Genomic DNA, 18417 nt, shown 5'->3' with positions numbered 1-18417 from the left:
ATGGGGTGAACATAACTGGGTTTTTAGTCTAGTTAGTAAGGGGTGTAGCAGGCAGCTCATGATTAGATTAGAGGCTGTGGCTGAGTCTTTGTGGGAGTGAGAGCCGGGCAGATACTGTAGGCAAGCCAAGATGCTCAATGGATGTCCAAGCAGGGATTCAAGCAGCCTGCAAGTAGCTCAACCTCTAGAGAGTTAGCAGATCCATGTGCACAGATGGAAACAGATCAGTTCCTCGCATCACCTGTTCTCCATACTGAGAGCTGCAGTGTGCGTGCACAGAAGTACACACCCAGAGAAATGCCTGCAGTAGTGGTAGTTTTGTGAGACTACAGATCCAGAATGTTTCTCTGCCTCCAAGCTTGTCCAAAAGGAGTAAGGTGTCTAGACTCCATAGATGATATACCTGCATCCCTCATGGTCATTAGAGAGTTCCCTTCTGTGCAACATTTCACACATCTTCTGAATGCGTGTAGTTGTTGCATTAGAAGAGACCCAGTGAGGATAACTACACAAGAATTTTGCCGCGAATGAGACTGATTCTAAGAACATGCCCTTCTAAAGAGACATTTCAGAAAATCTTAATCAGACCCCTTGAAGGGCTTTGAGGTTTTCAGAACTTTTTAAATAAATTATAATTCGTTAGGTTCTTACACTAAAGCTCACATATTTTGTGGAGTCGATTCTTTTTTGGATGCATTCCCTGTTATAATTTTGGACATCATAATGAACTGATAGGCATTGCTCTAATGTATTTCAGTTAGGAAAGCAGCACTTGAAAGAAATTGGTTTTGCTATACACATGATGTGAGACAATCAATAGTGCTTTAGTCTGACAAGCACTGTCAATATCCATTGTCACAGTTCAGAAAGTCATTAATGGAGAGTTCTTCAAAAACCAATGTTCTCAACACATGTCCAAAGTAGTGCGATAACGTTGTACTGGGCAGAATTAATCACAGGTAATAAACCCATGAGGTTTAGGATAAATGTTTGGTAGACTGTGAAATAAAAGTCTTCAGAACAAACATGATGATCTGAGAGAATATGAAAGAACATACAGGAGTTATTGTAATGTAGCACATTTGCCTTGAACCCATGTTCTAAAGTTTGTTGACCACAGGGCATTCATCTGTGCCAAAGTCATATCAGCTTGATTCTTCTTCAATAGTTATGACTCCATCCAATGGAATCCTGGGATGTGCATTTATCCTGACTGCCAGGGAGCTCTGATGCTGTTAACCAGGGGTGTGCAAAAGAGCTGTCTAAAAAATTAGGAATAAATTTCCAAGCAGCAAACCCCAGGGTTCCACAGGGTTCTGTGGCCATGGCAGTTGACATGAATCAAAATGATCTTCCTGTGTTGTGCAGATAAATTCAGAATCACATGGAAATAAAGGATGGATCATTGTCAGACCGTTTCGTGAAACAGATGTCAAAATTGTTCTCCAGAATATTTATGGATGCGAAGTAACAAAAATATTGTTACCCAACATCAAGAATTGATAAATAGAATGTTTCTTGAGAACATTTAAAATTAGATTATCCATTTTTATAGTTCCCCAGTCAAAATTTCCAAATGGAAACTGATAAAAGAAGCTCAGAAATTAATGGATGTTCTGTGTCCTCAATACCATGAACTCAGTAAGTGTGGTTATGACCTGACTTACCCAGCGATGTTTAGAGTACCACTACAGTGATTTGGGAAAAGTGTTGAAGAGATGGAGTTTGCCTGTTCAGAGGTCTAAGTTACATAATTACTACCAATATTATTGGCATTGCTATGGGACTCATGCAATATTGTTCTGTCAGAAATTTCAGTGATTTAAAATGTTAACAAACTGATCAGTGGATTGGAACAAAGCAGTTTTCTCACTATACTCCAGACCATTCAGTCCTGCAAATACTTGCCCTTCATCACAGTGCTTCCCATACAAATGTGTAGACTACAGTGGATTTGTGTTATTAACATGTTTGGAAATCTGGCTCAAATCATAATCCTTCTCACTGAGGACTATGGGCTTTTTCGGAACCCAGAGGTGTCAGATATGGATGGGACTTTTTAGGTTAACTCAAATGGGGGGGGGGAGCCTCTTCTTTAGATTTTTAGTGTTTTTTTTCCATTGGATTTCAGCCTGTGAAATCCATATGATTTTGTAATCTGAAAAAGAAGGTAAAGAAAGTTTTGTGGTTTCCCGCTTTTATTTGCCCTTCCTTTCACCTCTTCTTGGCCAAATTTCCGGGACAGTGTTTTCAAACAATAGCCCTGGGGACTGCAAAGTTCCCATCTCTCATCTCCATGTCCCACACCAGGGGATGGGGGCGGAGTGTAAGTGCCATATTCACCACCATATGGGAATGCTGTTAACTGCTAGCCAGCTAGCCTTTCTGGCATTTATTATTGTTATTATTATTTTTAAAATCCTACTCATTTAAATAGGATATTTAAATACAATCTGTTTAGATCCAGGTATCCAGCTCTATGTGCGTTTAAATTATGTGCAGATGTACAACTGTGTACAAGGTGAAACAAAGTTATTAAACACCCGAAAAACAAAATGTGTTTTCTTTATCGTTTTCTTCTTTTAGTGTGCCACCAAACTTGTGGCCTCAGAAACATTAATCTGTTTCCTTTTATACAGTAAGAGTGAATGACTTGGAATTTTTACATATCACTGCCAAGGGTTGTTTCCATTTGAACCCAGAAGTTCTAAAATAGAACACAAACAAAAGCGCCAGCCATTAATTGAACACTGATCTCTGTATTCTATGATGTATCATCCTAAGAATGCTACCACTAAAATACGAATTTTGTATTTTTGTAAGTGATGGATTATTGTCCCATGCTGTGAATGTTCCAGTAAAAGTGTCCTTTTGTACATCCTTTGTGATTACTAGCTTGCCGAAATATGTGCGGGGTCAGTTCAGTGCTGTGGGAAAATGGAACAGTCCTCTGTTCAAATCAGTAGTGAAATCAGAAGCAAAGTATGCTCTGATTATCATAGGCTTGTGTTTAAATGCTGTTCTCCTTAATTGGATATGTTGTATTTATTTAAAATGGAGACTCTGACACGTTTTGATTCCCAGAGAGCAACAAAATGAAATCTGCTTTTTTGTTCTATTTTGGTGCTTACTGTTCAGTTGGTAGTGTAAATCACAATATTCCCGAATTATCTTCTTAAGGAGGCCTCTTGGACTTGCCTTGGTTTCAGGGAAAGGGCATCTTTTAATGTACCATTTTATTTTCCCCAAATTAACAAATGCTCTTTTTATTCCCTTTCTAAATAAATCATGTCATATGTCTCTATTTTTGATTTGGAACCTGTTGCATCATGAGTAGTTTTCTTGTAATGAAAAGGACTGAATGTGCTTGGAACACAAATTGGGCCAGGAGTGTTACTCAAAGCCTTCAGGAATGGTGTACTGAAGGGCTCTCGATCTTGCTTCATAGATCTGCATAAAAGATATGTATCCACAGATGGAGGGTACAATTCTTTCTCTTTGCAAACCTTTAATTAGAATACCCGTAATTCATTGTTAAAATAATTCATGAAGAATACTTAAATCACAAATATATGCCAGTCTCACATCAGTAAATTGTCAAATGAGCTCTTTCAAAGCATCCTCAAAATGTTGCTTAATTAAATTTCCTTTTTGAGTTCAGTAGTCTCTCTTCCAGATCTTGGAATGACCAGTCCCTAAAGAGAGGGAATAAATATGTGGGATAAATAATATGAACTTTACTAGGCTTGCATCTTCGAGCAGATCTCATTCTCATTTTGTATTCTTCCGATGTCCTTTGAGGCCAGGGAAACATCCTTGGATATCAGCACCTTTGAATATCACGGAGCTTATTTCTTTATAAACTTGCATATGATTCTGCTGTTACTTTTATATGTGGACATCTTTCCAATCAGTACAGAGTACTTTGTTGTACAGTGATGGCAAAGATTCTTAGGCTTCTCCCAATATTGTAATATTGTCCATACTGTACTTCAAATTTATTTCTCCAGGAATTTATAAACACCAACTGGAGAACCGTGTTCTGCAAATATGAACTTTTGGGATGCATTCAAAATTTACACAAGTTATTGATAGTTATCAGTAACACAACCCATTACTAATATGACTCTCTCAACTTACCATGTTTATTCGTAATTAGTTTCTGCTTGGATCATCCCACAAATGAGACTCCGGGATAGAAGATACAGACCATCCCCTGCCACCACAGAGAGAGGGAGTGATTTCTAGCAAGCCTTCCCATATTAAAATGTACAATTGATTACAACTTTTCTTTGTTTTTCCCTTTCAGTTTTCAGACTGAACTACAGCATTTCTGATACAACTGAGATAAATCGAGTTAAAAGCAGATTAAAGAAGTTTATCACTCGAAGACCTTCCCTGAGAACTTTACAAGAAAAGGGGATCATTAAAGGTGTGTTTTCTTCTTGAATGGTGTGTGTCAGAGAGAGAAAAATGTTTCCTTAAAATGGCCCTGTTCCTTAGGAGATTTTATTTCTTCTTATGTTGGGTGTCATCCACTGTTAAAAGGCTTTACAAAACATTTTCAAGGTAATTCTTAAAGGATTCATTAGAGCCCCGTTTCTCCCTGTTCCCATCTGCCTTCAGATCTTGCATAGTGATAATCAGATATATGTATGTAATGTAGATGATCACAGACCTACTTCTCTGTTCAATATGACACTGCATTGTTCATGCAACGGGGTCCATCTGAAAAGGATATGTGGTATGAAGGATTGTGGCGAAGGGGCTCCACTGAACACTATGCCAAATCTTTCCTGTGTGATCAATGATACCCACATATCGACACTTGAGACATAATTTTTTTAAAAAAAAGAAAATAGTTATAGCTATAATTCTGAGATCCCAAAATAAAAATAGTTACTTTAAGGGCTTCAGTTTTTTGACCCTAAGCGTTTGCTTTCATACTTCCAGGTTAGTCATGGGGCCAGTAGGTACCACAGCTCCATTCCCATCCTCTCTGTTGATTCCATAAGCTGCTTTGGGCAAATACCTGTAGAGCTTTTGCATTAGCTTCCTTGAAGAAGCCAGCAGCTTGATAAAAGAAAAGAATACTCACAAACTGATCTCATCCAACCAGTTTACAATAGAGTAGATTTGTCTCTATGTGCACATAGTAATCATGCCAAAGACTAATGGTATCCTAACAGTGAACAGGAGGCCACATAATCTCATACTTTCCTGTTCTTTGTGACAGGAAATGCACTATGCAGTGAGTAGTTTCCCTTGGATGCACAAAACAAAACTGGTGCATGGAACCATACAGTACAGTCCTCAATGACACAGATCCCTATGAGCCTTTTGCTCCATGTACCATCATCCCATCTATGATGGAGATCCAGAGTTTGGGCACATTTTGTTATGCATGGGTGTTAGCTCTTAAAAAATATACTCATCTTATTACAGTATTTTCTTCAAATGGACCTGCTTGAATATTATGAAAAGTCTGCATTGTTTGAGCACGCATGGCTTTTATCTCATTTCATAAAATTCTTCATGTCAAATTTGCCTAGCCACCACTCAGGATGTGTTGAAAGCACAACTGCTCATGTAAATTAGGTAGTTAAAGGGCTCTTTGGCACCAGCTGTGCGCTGCCATAGTATGCTGGATGTTCTGGTTGTGTTCCAGCAATTTTGAACTAATGGAAGGGCTTTAACCAGTGCAAATGAGGGCAGCTCCACAGAGGGCAGAAATATGGAAGGTCAATCAAATAGAATAAAAGTGGGAATTCATTTACTTCCTGCCTTCCTCTCATCCACTGAGGCTGTTTATAGGGACCGCTTACATTGGTGCAATCCCATTGAAGTCATAGGAATCATATTAATGTAATAATTTTGCAGGTTCTTTCGTTGCAGTTTAATTTTTTTCCCTCTGAATTATGGTTGGATGAAATGTTACACCAACAGTATAAAAGCTATCTCACAAATCCTTGCTAGAGGAGAGGTTGCAAAATTATTATTCTTACCCTGTAAGCAGGCAAGATATCTTGTAGACTCTCGATATGGGAAGAAAATTAGAACTAGTCTATCTTTGCATACATATACACTCTAGCCAGATGTAAATTGTTTACACCTTACAGTTTGCAATAAATGCTTAAATAGTTAGAAAACATGTTTTTAATATAATTTGGATTATGATGCCATGTTTTAAATTAGCCAGGTAGTACTGTCTTGTTGGGATCCAAAGGGTGACATTTCAGATCAACGAGATGCTAATTACTCCAAGTTGTGTTGGAGAGGATGTCAGAAAATAGGTACTTACGTTCATATGTGGTGAGAATATATTGATATTTTGGCAGTTAGTTTTCAAGGAAATAAATGAAACAACTAGAGGTGTGTCCAAGAATAGCACTTTAATCAATATTTGAGAAGGAGCAATGTAATTAGACAACTAAATTATAAAATTTAAATGTATTAATAGCAGCAAGATGAATGGTAGCTAGGACTTGGAAAACAAGTACTATTTTCAGTTAAGTGAATGGTTTAAAAAGATTTGAGGTACAGTATAGCTATTAATGATCAGTTAACATGTAATATTAAAGTAAAAAGGCATTTGATAAGAATATTTTATAGATATGTGGGAAGAATTTATTGATTTTATATTAAATGGGAAGGAATGTGCACCTTTGGAAGAGTCAATTCAGTTTTGGAGGAGTAATGGGGCTCCATAAAGTTAGGAAAGACTGGCTATATCTCCAAATGGTCCCAGTGGTGGTGGAGCACTTGATTCGTATAATTACATTTGTGGTTTTCTGTTATTAGATATTTTGGGGTGTTGTTGTTGTTTTTCAAAAATAAACATTTCCAAAAAAAGTGACATTTTATGCAAGTCCTAGTGAGTTCATTGGCATTACATCTCAGATAAATATGTACAGATGTGCATTTAAGGTGGCCATGTGCCTTATGTTTCAGAGGGCAGCCCTGTTTAAGGTAAAGGCCTAAATTCAATGTGATGCTGGGGGCAAATTGAGATTGTTCAACTTCTTCCCTTTCAGTCCTCTCTTCAGCCCTGAAGGATTTCCACCTCCATTCAATTCCCCCCCTCCCGCTTCATTGTGTACCTAATTCCTATAACCATCTAAACATTTTCCTCTTGCCAGCTATTCTGATAATATTGATTGATTGATTGATTGATTGATTGATTGATTGATTGATTGATTGATACCCCGCCTATCTGGTCAATTACGACCACTCTAGGCGGCTTACAACACATAAAACATATATATATATATATATATATATATATATATATATATATATATATATATAATATATATATATATATAAAACATAATTTACATAAATTAGAAAAAAAAGAGAGTTTGTTTTCAAATACTGATACTTTGTTTACAAATGTTCTCTGGCCACTTTACAATAGGTTTTTATTAGGGATGCACAACTAGTGACCTGCCAGGCTAAAAACTCACCAGCCATGCACCGCAGTATGTGGCTTAACAAACCCCATGCTTCCCTGAGAAATGCAGAAACAGAGGGTGGGCTGGGTGTGTCACTAGTTGCGCACGTCTGCTATACATCACTGTGCTTTATTTTTGATGCTGAGGTAAGATAGTTGAAGCTTGAACTCTAATTTATTGGCTTTCAGTTTCTGGGGGCGAAAACCTTCATTTTAGTTTAATAATGTGTAGCTGATGAATCTCCTTTGGTGTTACATAGGGATCAGATGTGATCCCTGCTAACAAATCCAGATTCATTAGCATAACTCAAATCTATCCTTTAATGTGTCTCCGAAGGAAAAGCAGATGTATGTATTTCCAGACATTCTTGCTTTAGAATTCTCATTTACTCACACAGCCTCTTTCTTATTTGTGGAAAAGGATGCTTATTATGTTGCACACTCTGTCATGAAATATCATGCTTTGCCATACAAGCTGGGCCTTTAAAAAAAAAAAAAGTATGGTTTCAGGAGCACTGGAATGTTTTGCAAGAGAAAAAGCATGTTAGTTTCTTACCATGAAGCTTCATTAGGATTAGGTCCCGGCCATGCAAATGAGTTAAGATTCGTTAGCAGAGCTTAATTCCAATCTCCAGTAAGTCTATGTGAAATGCTCATTTGATAAGGTGCCTTCATTGTCTTCAGTAGAGTTTATCCCTTAATCTGTTAAAATGTTATAAAATACAGTTGCAGTGCTTACCCTGACAGAGAGCACTTTTAAATGTTAATTTTTTTAAGGCTTGTATTAAAACATTTTTAAGTAGCAAAATAGAACGACACAGATTAAAAATAAAAGAGTTGGCCAAATTTCATGTCCTAGAAAGCATCTATTTAATTTTTTATAGGTGAATTAAATGTCTTGAGAAATTGTTTATTTCCTCTCTCTTTTTTGTGTATGTCTTTTCTCTCATATTTTTATGGTGCAGAAAAGAGCTGGATGGAGGATTTTCATACCTTTTTAAATATATATATATATTACCGGAATTATTTGCCAAGAGAGATAACATGCCTGCTAATAACTATCTGCCAAGTGACAAATTTTCAAGTGAGAGCTAAAACTTCTTTACATCTGTCTATCTATTTAGGTACTTGCTGTGTTTCTCCTAAAGGTAGGATAAAATAAAAATTAAAAAGCCACAAACAGTAATAACTACAACAAACAAAGAAAGAACGGATCAGAGTTATGAAAAGACAAACCAATCTAAAATAAAACAAAATTTGTAAACAGCCAAAAGTCAAGATATATTTTAACAACAACCCATCAAAAATACTTTGACAGATATGACTAAATAAAACCCGGCAAGTTTACTTTTTAAAAAACAATATTCACTTTTGTTTAACTACCTAATCCAACATTCCAGGAACCTTCGGCATATGTGTGTCTTAGGGTTACCATTGGGGACAGCTTATCTGTGCAAGGGGATCTGCACAACCACACTATCCAAGTACTGTTTTTTAATGGTCACCATTGTGGAAACAGACATGGGGTTCTTTTTGCTTTTGAGCTTTTTGCATTTTGGTTGCCTCTAACCTTGATGGTTATAATTCTCCCTCAGGCCCCTAAATGTGTATATAATAAACTACTGATTGGGGGAATAATGTCAGATGAGGTGGGGATTTGGTCTATGAAAGTCTGTTGTTATGTGCTGTCAAGTTGTCTCTGACCTATGGTGACCAATGAATGAGTGATCTCCTGTCCTCAACAGTCCTGCTCAACCCCTGCAAACTGAAATATGTATAGAAGCTGTCTGGATAGCTCAGTGAACTGGGTGCCACACTGCAGAGCCAGAGGTCATAAACTCAATCTCCCACTGTCCTTTCTGGGATAAAAGCTAACTTGTGTAGCCTTGGGCAAGTTAGAGAGTCCCAATTTCCCCCCCCCAAAAGAGAAGGGAATGGTAAAACCACATCTGAGTACTTTGTACCTAGAAAACCTGTGGGAAAGATTGTCGTATGTTAGAATTGAATTGATCACATGCAGTTGTTATCAAAGTAACACATCAGAATGAAATTATCTGATACTATAAACTTGTGTGCTTTCAGTCTATGGCCTTACTGATTTGAAGTAGCCACCAATTAATCAGCTAAAGTTTTTTGAGGGGTAGTGTGATTTAGTGCATAGTGACATATTAGTTGCTCCCCAATGCCCCAAAATGAAGACGCAAGACAACAATTCTTTGGATTTAAATATGGGCCACACTTTATTAAACCAATTCAAATTCAAGCAACAAACCAATTCCAAAATTGAGGGGGCCTGCGGTAGTGCGGGGAAATAACTCCATGGCATCCAATAACTCCTTATCAGTCAATGGGCAAGTCCCAGGCCCCAGGTTCCAGCAGTCTTAATGACCGTCGAAACCCGACAGACCTCAATTAAACACCCTGGACCTCAAGCCATCTGTATTTGATGACTTTCGGTCCGAGAGTGGCCCAGCGCATCAGCCACCTCCAGCCCTGTAATTGCACGATCCGCAGAGCCGTAAGGACTGACGCGCTGTTGGCTTTATCATAATTATAAAAAGGACACACCGAGACAACCAGTTATTCCCGCACTACCCGCCAAAGCATGAGGACTAGCATCGGCTGTGTCCCATGTTCCCACCAAGCTGACCAAGCTCCACCAGCAGGCCCCCTCTTATATCCTCCAAGAAAATGTCCAAACCTGCCTCAGACAGGTGGACTCCATCGTCCAGGACATATTCCAGGTTGGAAATTTGGATCCTGCGATGATTAACCACAGATCCGAGGCCGGCTTTGCTGACACCTCCACAAACCTCCCTATTGACCCGATGACGGGCCTTGTTTACCTTATTAAGGCTCTGAGCTCCACGCCAACTTAAGCATGGTATAATCGTTGACCAGACGATTCGCATGGCGGGATATAATGTATGTAACCTGTTTAGGTCTCTCAATATATCCAATATCAGTGCCTTTCCCAGCACTCTGGGCAAATCATTGCCCCCCCAAATGAACCACCAAGATGTCTGGAGGCGTATTTCCAAAAGAGGTCATTCTTCCAAATTGTAACCATTGCATGCCACACATGCCCTTCCAAGAAATAGATGCATGGGCACCAAGCCCCAAATCCTTTCCCCACGGGGAAGATGCAGCATAATGTGCCGCCCAATAGACGTAACTATGGCCAATTATCGTGATGTTCCTTCGGACCGCCAGCATCTCACAACCTGAAAAGACAAAAACAACCCCTGCCTATACGTTAGGTAGTTGTCTGATGTATTTCTGGCAACAATTGGATGACCAACGACCCAACTGCTTAATTTGTTCTGTGTTATAACCCATGGCTGCCGCTGTTGGGGTGGCCCCTATCCGAAAAGAATGTGTTCCAAATCTCATATTTTTAACCCCTATTTTTTTCCAGCGCCATGTCAGTCATCTTCCAAAATTGATATTTTGTGAGAGGTGATCCATCTATATGCTGAAAGAAATAACCACTTTTTGCTCCCCTGATTCTCATGAATTCATGTACTGCCCTCACTGGACATATATTTCCCATGCTGCACTGTCCCAGTATTACGTGTCTACCTTTTCCTTGTTGGTCAGTTTTAGACCTCCTAATCCTAATCTGCCCCTCCTGAACTGCTACGTCCTCCAGCTGCAAGGCCTTCCAGGAAGTGTCCCCTTTACCTAAGGCTACCAGCTCACTAATACGCATAGCCCCAAAAAAGGTTACTAGAGCTGTTGCATGAAACAGTGTCTTCTCATAACTATCTTTGCATAAAGATCCCCATAGCTCACATAAACGTTCAAGGAGCACCAGAGATATGGGTGTCGTATCATCCTGTCTTCTTCCCCTTTCCCGGGACCATCCTTCCAACATGTTCCTAATCCGAAAATCACCCGAAAAATCCCTAAACCCATTTGTTTTAGCATAAAAACCTAAACCAGCCAGTTTGCCCTGTATGGTGCCTGAGGCCAAACCCTTCCTATGCAAGGCCACAATAAATTATTGGATATGTTCCACTGGGGCAGGCCACGTTTGCTCCAGCTGTATGGCTTTCCTAAATTCCGAGAACTCGGTGCCTGCTGCTATATATTTCTTTCATGTTCTCGGGGCCAGCGCCAGACCTATAGCTCTCGATGCTTCCTCACGCCAATCTGCCAGACCTCTGCTGGAAGCACTTCTGGCAGATCCCCGGCTCCCGGTGTCAGTTCCCTGAAATGCTGGATCTGTTGGCGTGAAAGAGCATCAGCTATCCTATTATCGATGCCCGGAACATGACGGGCATGCACCATGACATTAAATTGCAGTGCCCTTAATGTGAACGCCCTAACTAAATCCATAACCCTTTCTGAGTGTGACGTCAAGTTGCTGACAATATATACCATTGCTTGATTGTCACACCAAAATCGGACTACCGTATTAGCCCATTCCTTTGCCCAGATCCACATGGCTCCCACTATTGGGAAAAATTCTAAGAATGTTAAGTCCCTAGTTATGTCCTGCTGATGCCATTCTTCAGGCCAGATCCCTGTGCACCACCTACCATGGAAATAAATTCTGAACCCTTGAGCACCAGCTGCATCCGAATTTACTTGGACGTCTGCCTTTAAACTGATTTCAGATCTCCAAAATGATATCCCATTAAATTGAGCTAGAAACTGCTCCCAAACCCTCAGGTCTTCTCACATACCCCTTGTCACTCTAGTCTTATGAAATGGTCTCCTCAGCCCTGACATGGCACTGCAAAGATGCCTTACAAAAGCTCTTCCTGGAGCTACTACCTTACATGCAAATGTCTCACCACTTCTTGTAATTCTTTCAGTGTCACCTTCTTACCCTTCAAGTTGTGTATAATGTTCCTAATGTTCGCTAATTTATCTCGTGGCAACATTGAAGTCTGGTGTGTTGTGTCTAATTCAATCCCCAGAAAAGTAAGGGTCGTTGCCGGCCCTTCTGGTTTTTCCTCTGCTAATGGCAACCCCAATTCTGTGGCTAGTTCTCTAAATGTATCTAAAAACCTTTGACATTTTCCAGAATTTGCTCCTTCACAGAAGAGAAAATCATCCAAATAGTGTGCTGTAGAATTACAGCCCATTCTTTGCCGAATCAACCATTCGATGAAGGTACTAAATATTTCAAAAGTTGAACATGAAATTGAGCACCCCATTGGGAGGGCCCTATCAATATAATATTGTCCTTGAAATTGAAAACCCAACATATTAAAATCTGCCGGGTGAACAGGTAGGATCCTAAACGCTGATTTCACATCAGCCTTAGCAAGTTCCGCGCTAACGCCACAAGACCTAATCATTTTTACTGCCTCATCAAATGAGGTGTATCATACTGAACAAAGTTCTTCTGGGTTCATCTTTGACTGACTCCCCTTCCGGAAACGATAAATGATGTATTAACCTAAATTCACCCGGGGCTTTTTTTAGGAACAATCCCCAAAGGTAAAACCCTTAAGTTATCTATGGGTGGCTCCCGAAAGGGTCCCAGGACCCTACCCTCTCTAACCTCCTTATTGATCTTTTCCAATACTATAGCCTCCATGCCTTTTATTGATTTAAGATTCCTTGCCATGAATGGCTTCCTAATACCTAAAGCTGGTATCCTAAATCCAAACTTGAAACCTAATTGCAGATATTCTGCTTCTTCCCTCTTAGGGTAATGTGCTAGGCCCTTTTCTAGTATTTGAATTCTGATTGGCATGGGCCCCCTTTCCAGGAGCACCACCACCCCTTCTGGTTTCTTGTTGGGTCCACCTGGCTTGTTCTGCTGCTGCACCCCTGCCCTGAAACAGTTAATTTTTGAATGCTTTCCCCCACAGGTGAGGCATTCATGCTTAAACCTGCATGGGGACTTAGTACAGGACCCTCTGTTGTTGAATTCATAGCAAGGCAGCCAGGGTTGAACTGCCTGCCCCGCCCCCTGGCGGGCACCAGTCTTCCCTGTAAACTTTATATTCAGGTGCCCACTATCAAATCTATCACCTAAATTTGTTTTAGCGGGTGTCATGTGCTGTAGCCAGAGCCCCGGGTGTGGTTCTTCCCAACATAACTCCAGCCTAATTGCACTTCTCATTCTGAAAGCTTCATCATACCTAAGCCAAGCCTGGCCTTCAAATTCCGCCTTTGCTCTACGCATATCAAAGTACTGGAATAAGGCCGATGCTCTCCAAGGTTGCATTTTAACTAGTACCCCAGCATATATGGTAAATCCAGTGACCCAATTGGTCCAATTCCTATTGGACCTCTTTCGCCTGTACTTCTCCTTCAGCTTTTCATCGTCCTTATCAATCTCCTTGACCTCAATCTTCCGATTATGGAACTCATCAAAGTCAATGTAATCTCTTTTTCAAATCTTCTCCTTCACCGCCGGGGTCAGATGATCCCCCAATGGCATGTTATAGTCTGTATATGGAAGTGCCGCTATTGAAACTGTATTGTAACCCGTATCTGGCAGAGAAGAGCGTTGTTTAGTTCCCGAGGCCTTACCCTCGTCAGCCGGTACTGCTGTAGCAGCATTTGCATATGGCATGCTCCAGCCGAACCAATGCGGACTTATTGGGGGCCACAAACCACCAGACCATGCTATGGGAGGTGATGTACAAGGACTGGGTGAGGCAAATGGCTGTTGTGAGCCTCCAACCCACGGCCAAGTAGCAGATTGACCTCGTGTATTGTGCGTGGCCTCGTACTCACCGTATGCAGCCCCAGATGTTCCTGGGGCCTCAACATCCCCTTGTGAACTCGTAGAGGGTCCATAACAGGGCTCATGCCCATATGATGTTCCCTCTGCGGCATCATCATGGCAATCGGACACCTCCATCCTCTTGCGTTTCCGCCCTCGAGGCCCCAAAGCTGCTGTTGTTGATCCTTCATCCACGATCTGTCCTTCCACCTCGTGATCCTGCTCAGATTCAAGAGCATCAAAACGCCTCATTAAATCTTGTGTAAGTGCCCTCATTTCAGCCCTACGTCTTCCTTTTGTGTCTCTGGCAGAACAACGAGGGGTAACCTTGTGGTCTCTAGGGGCCTGCCTTTCTAACTTTTCAGCCTCCAAGTTTGCAACTTTGGCCTGTAAATCCTTCAGTATAGCCCATGATTCCTCATTGGAGGATGACTGAGGGGGGAGACACCTGGGGAAGTTGTTTCTTTGCAGGGGCTTTGCCCTTCTTATTTCCACCTCCTTTCTTGGGAGGCATTTTGATTACCCAGGACCCCGGTGTCCTTATATTCCAATTCCTGAATATCAAAATATCTGACACTGCCCGAGGGCTAACCCCCCCACGAAGCCTCCCCTCCCAAGGGGAGCCAACTGACTTTACCTCTATTTAGCATAACTTATTAGCTTACAAATTTTGATTATAAATCCAGTAACCTGTCCGGCCTTTGATTGGCCTTAATAAAATTTAATTGAAATTAATCAATTCTGCTTTATTTATTTATTTATTTATTTATTTATTTATTTATTTATTTATTTATTTATTTAATATTTTATTATTATTACTATATATTTATTCTCCAATGAATTTAAATTAATTATTCCAAACCCTCTTTTTTTATCCTTAACCTATCCCCTATACCCTAAAACGGCCCTATTGTATTGCTAATATATATTCCCCCCGCTAGTCTAAAACCCCACTTTGACTCACCCCCCAAATCCTAACCTTCTAGTTTAAGCCAATCAGTTATTAACTAATCCTCCTTTTTATATTTTTACCTATTTATTTCCACTTTTTAAAATTTCAATTGTGCTTTAGCACCCAAAATGGCTGCTGGGGCTAAGCCAGGCCTGCGTTCAAAAAACAAAATGGTGCCCGCTTGAAATCACCCCCCACTCGGCTGCAAGAGCAGCTCTAAATGCACAACGTTGGGGAGGGAGGGAGAAGAAAGAAATCACTCACAACGGAGGGGGGGCTAAAGGGAAGAAAACGCCACAAAATGGAACCCCCCTACTTCCCACAAAAGAATCAATAGCAACGGGGGGAGGAAAAAATGAATTGGAACTCCCCTGCATCCCCCAAAACACCCCAATTTCACAGCAAACTGCCCAGGAGGGCAACTGGACACCTCGCCTGCCTTTCCCCCCGTTTGCCCTCCTTGCTCCCTTATCGTCTCCGTTTAAGTTCTATTACCGGGGGGGGGGGTAGCTGCCAAACAGCTGATTGCCACCAAACGCGGTGGGTGCGCCCGCCTGCCATGCGCTCCCTCACCAACCTCCCCCACCGAGTCTTCCCCCACACTTAGCTCCAAATAAAATATAAATTGAAAAGCCCCATTCGTTTCGCCCACAAGCGAAGCGACAAAGCAGTGAGGGAGCTCAAGGCCACCCTCAAACCGTTCTCCAAATACACCACAGTGATCCGATCGTCACCACTGGCAAAAGCGAAAGAGGGCAAACCGCGGGCCAGCGTCTCCTTATATCGCCGCCGGCCCAAGCCCCAAGTCACGTGGCCTGGTTGTTTGCCTCTTCTGGGGCCAGAGGAGCAAAAAAACACCGCGGAGATCGAGGGCGCAACCGCGCCCCTCCTGCGCACATGAGCGACTCAGGCAACATGGGATTCAAATCTATGCTCTGATATGGAAACTCACTGGAGGTTAGTAGTAGCAAGTTCACTCCTTAAATATCTCACATATCATTAAAAAAAACATTAGGACTATTGTAATTGAGATGCAACTTTGTAGTACTTAAGAACATGTATGGAAAACCATGTAGTATTTTCCCTGGTTGATGCTGAAATATTTATATTCTCCATCCATATAGTTTTTTAAAGTGTGCATTGCTTTTCTTTATTAATTATATGATTAATGACTGAGGAATTTTATATGTCTATACATGCGCAGAATGACAGATGCTTCTTTGATTTCTTGATTCTTAGTTGTGTTCCACCTTGTTCTGTCATTTTGTTCACGCTTCCTTCCTTCCCACCATTGTATAAATGCCCATGTACTTAGGCTGCACTCTGTGTTTCTGAAACGAGTGTGGTTCAGCCTGTGAAAATATAAAACCTGTTAGACTTAAAAGTACTGCAGGACTCTCTGTTTTATTTTTGTTCTCCCCCGCCCCCCTCAACAGACTAACACAGTGTGTCTGTTTTGTGATAAACCACTGAACATCTGTTACAGGGAGCATCATAAATACAGTTAATAAATAAATATTTGTCTTTATTTTTATCACTCAAAGTTGTAGCTTTTCTCCACTATAGTGTTACTGTGAAGTTTCCCTGCCTATCTTACAACAGTGTCATGGCTATAAACTCTGTGGGGTTCTTTAAAGCAGGATGGGCAATTCATTGCTGCTATAATCATCATATTATATGCCTCAGAACTTCAGACTGACTCTCCCATCTTTTCCTCATGTCTCCTTTTATATCCACATACAAAGCTGTCATGTCCACTACTACCTCTAATGGATGGGTTTTATGTGCATATATCAGCAGCCCATAATGTGAACCATGCTGCTGAAAACATTGTGAATATACTGCTCTTCTTAAAAATGGTTGTTGGTTTTTTTTTTTCATACTATAGTATTGACTAACTGTCAGTGTTTGATATATGGGTTACCAGCCTGATGTAGACTTATGGTTAGAGCTTAAGTTGTTAGTTCTGCTTTTGCAGCCAATTCAGAATAACTACAGATGCCTCAAGATATTAAAATTGACTGCTCAAATGGACTCAGTGTGGGAGTTTCATTGGTTTTAAATTGATAACAGCTGAAAAGTGAATGATTAAAGCTGTACAAGGGCATAGAATGCAGCTCTATTTTCCTCCTCTTGTTATTTTTTTTAAACAAGTTCTGGCGAATGGCTCTTTGTATGGGGATTTTTTTTTACTGTGAGGGGGTAAAATCATTACTTTACATTTTTAAATGATGAACAAGAACATTTCCAAAGAGGGAGCATTTGCTGAGAAAGTGGGAATAAACTTTGAGGACAACATGGGTTGCTATTCAGAAGGGAGCATTTAAAGTTAAGTAGCGTTCCACAAGGTGGTAATTGTGTCTATTTCCCAGACATTTGAGCTAAATAAGCTGGATAGGAAACATAAACTGTCATAACAGGAGGCTAGGCGTGTTGTATATATCTTTGCCTACAGCTACGATTCCCTTCTCCACTCTGTGTCTATGTGCGCACGTGTGCATGCGTGCACAAAACTGAGTTCTAAAGAGTTTTTTCACCAATAAATCAAACAAAACCCCTTTGCCTTCCCTATTCCCTCAGGAGAGTTATTATTTTCATTATTGGAAAATATTTTCTGCTTGCTTTCTTTTCCCAGCAAGATTTAAAATATTTACTCATGGAAAAGGAATTAACAAAAAAGTTGATAGAGGTTTTCCTAATCTTTATACACCATATAGGTAAAAATATCTCGTGTCTCTTAGGGTTCCAGATTAAGGAATACTGTGGAGATTAGATGAAGACCATAAGGAAATTTTTAAAAGAAAACCCTCTGTGCCCCTGTTATAATAACATTAGATTTTTATAGGCAAAAGATGGAGGAATTACCAAAGAGAAATCTCCTTATAATAGAATCTCATATATTGAAGAGTTTACTTTAAAAAATAATTTCTAGATACACAAAGTACATTCAGGTAACATTTGAGTTTATATCACATGTATCTGTGAAGTAATCTGAAGACATATTCAAATGAATCATAGCTTGATAGCTCGTTGTGTTAGGTTGGGAGTTCTCTTCCCCACAGTGCATCCAAGAAGAGGCAGCCTGTGTGGCTTTGGGTAAGCTGAAGAGTCCCAATTCACCCCCAGAAGAAGGGAATGGTAAACCATTTCTAAGTAGTTTCTACATAGGAAGCCCTGAAAAGGGTTACCATAACTCAGAATTGACTTGATGGCACATTATTATTATTATTATTATTATTATTATTATTATTATTATTATTATTATTATTATTATTATTATTATTATTATTATTATTATTATTATTATTATTATTATTA

General features: G+C 40.2%; 1 protein-coding gene across 3 annotated transcripts in view; it reads left to right on the top strand.

Annotated features, from left to right (window-relative positions):
* The window catches only part of ARHGAP15 (Rho GTPase activating protein 15), a 541978-nt gene that overhangs the window by 328613 nt on the left and 194948 nt on the right, over positions 1-18417 (top strand). For all 3 annotated transcript variants that reach the window (XM_020784230.3, XM_020784231.3, XM_020784228.3), the window contains exon 9: positions 4310-4432. In XM_020784230.3, the coding sequence (XP_020639889.3) occupies positions 4310-4432 (123 nt within the window). The remainder of the gene's footprint in view (positions 1-4309; positions 4433-18417) is intronic.

The sequence above is a fragment of the Pogona vitticeps genome, chromosome 1 (assembly GCF_051106095.1).
Source record: "Pogona vitticeps strain Pit_001003342236 chromosome 1, PviZW2.1, whole genome shotgun sequence".
NCBI classification, from domain to species: domain Eukaryota; kingdom Metazoa; phylum Chordata; class Lepidosauria; order Squamata; family Agamidae; genus Pogona; species Pogona vitticeps.
This window is presented reverse-complemented; position numbering and strand designations above follow the sequence as displayed.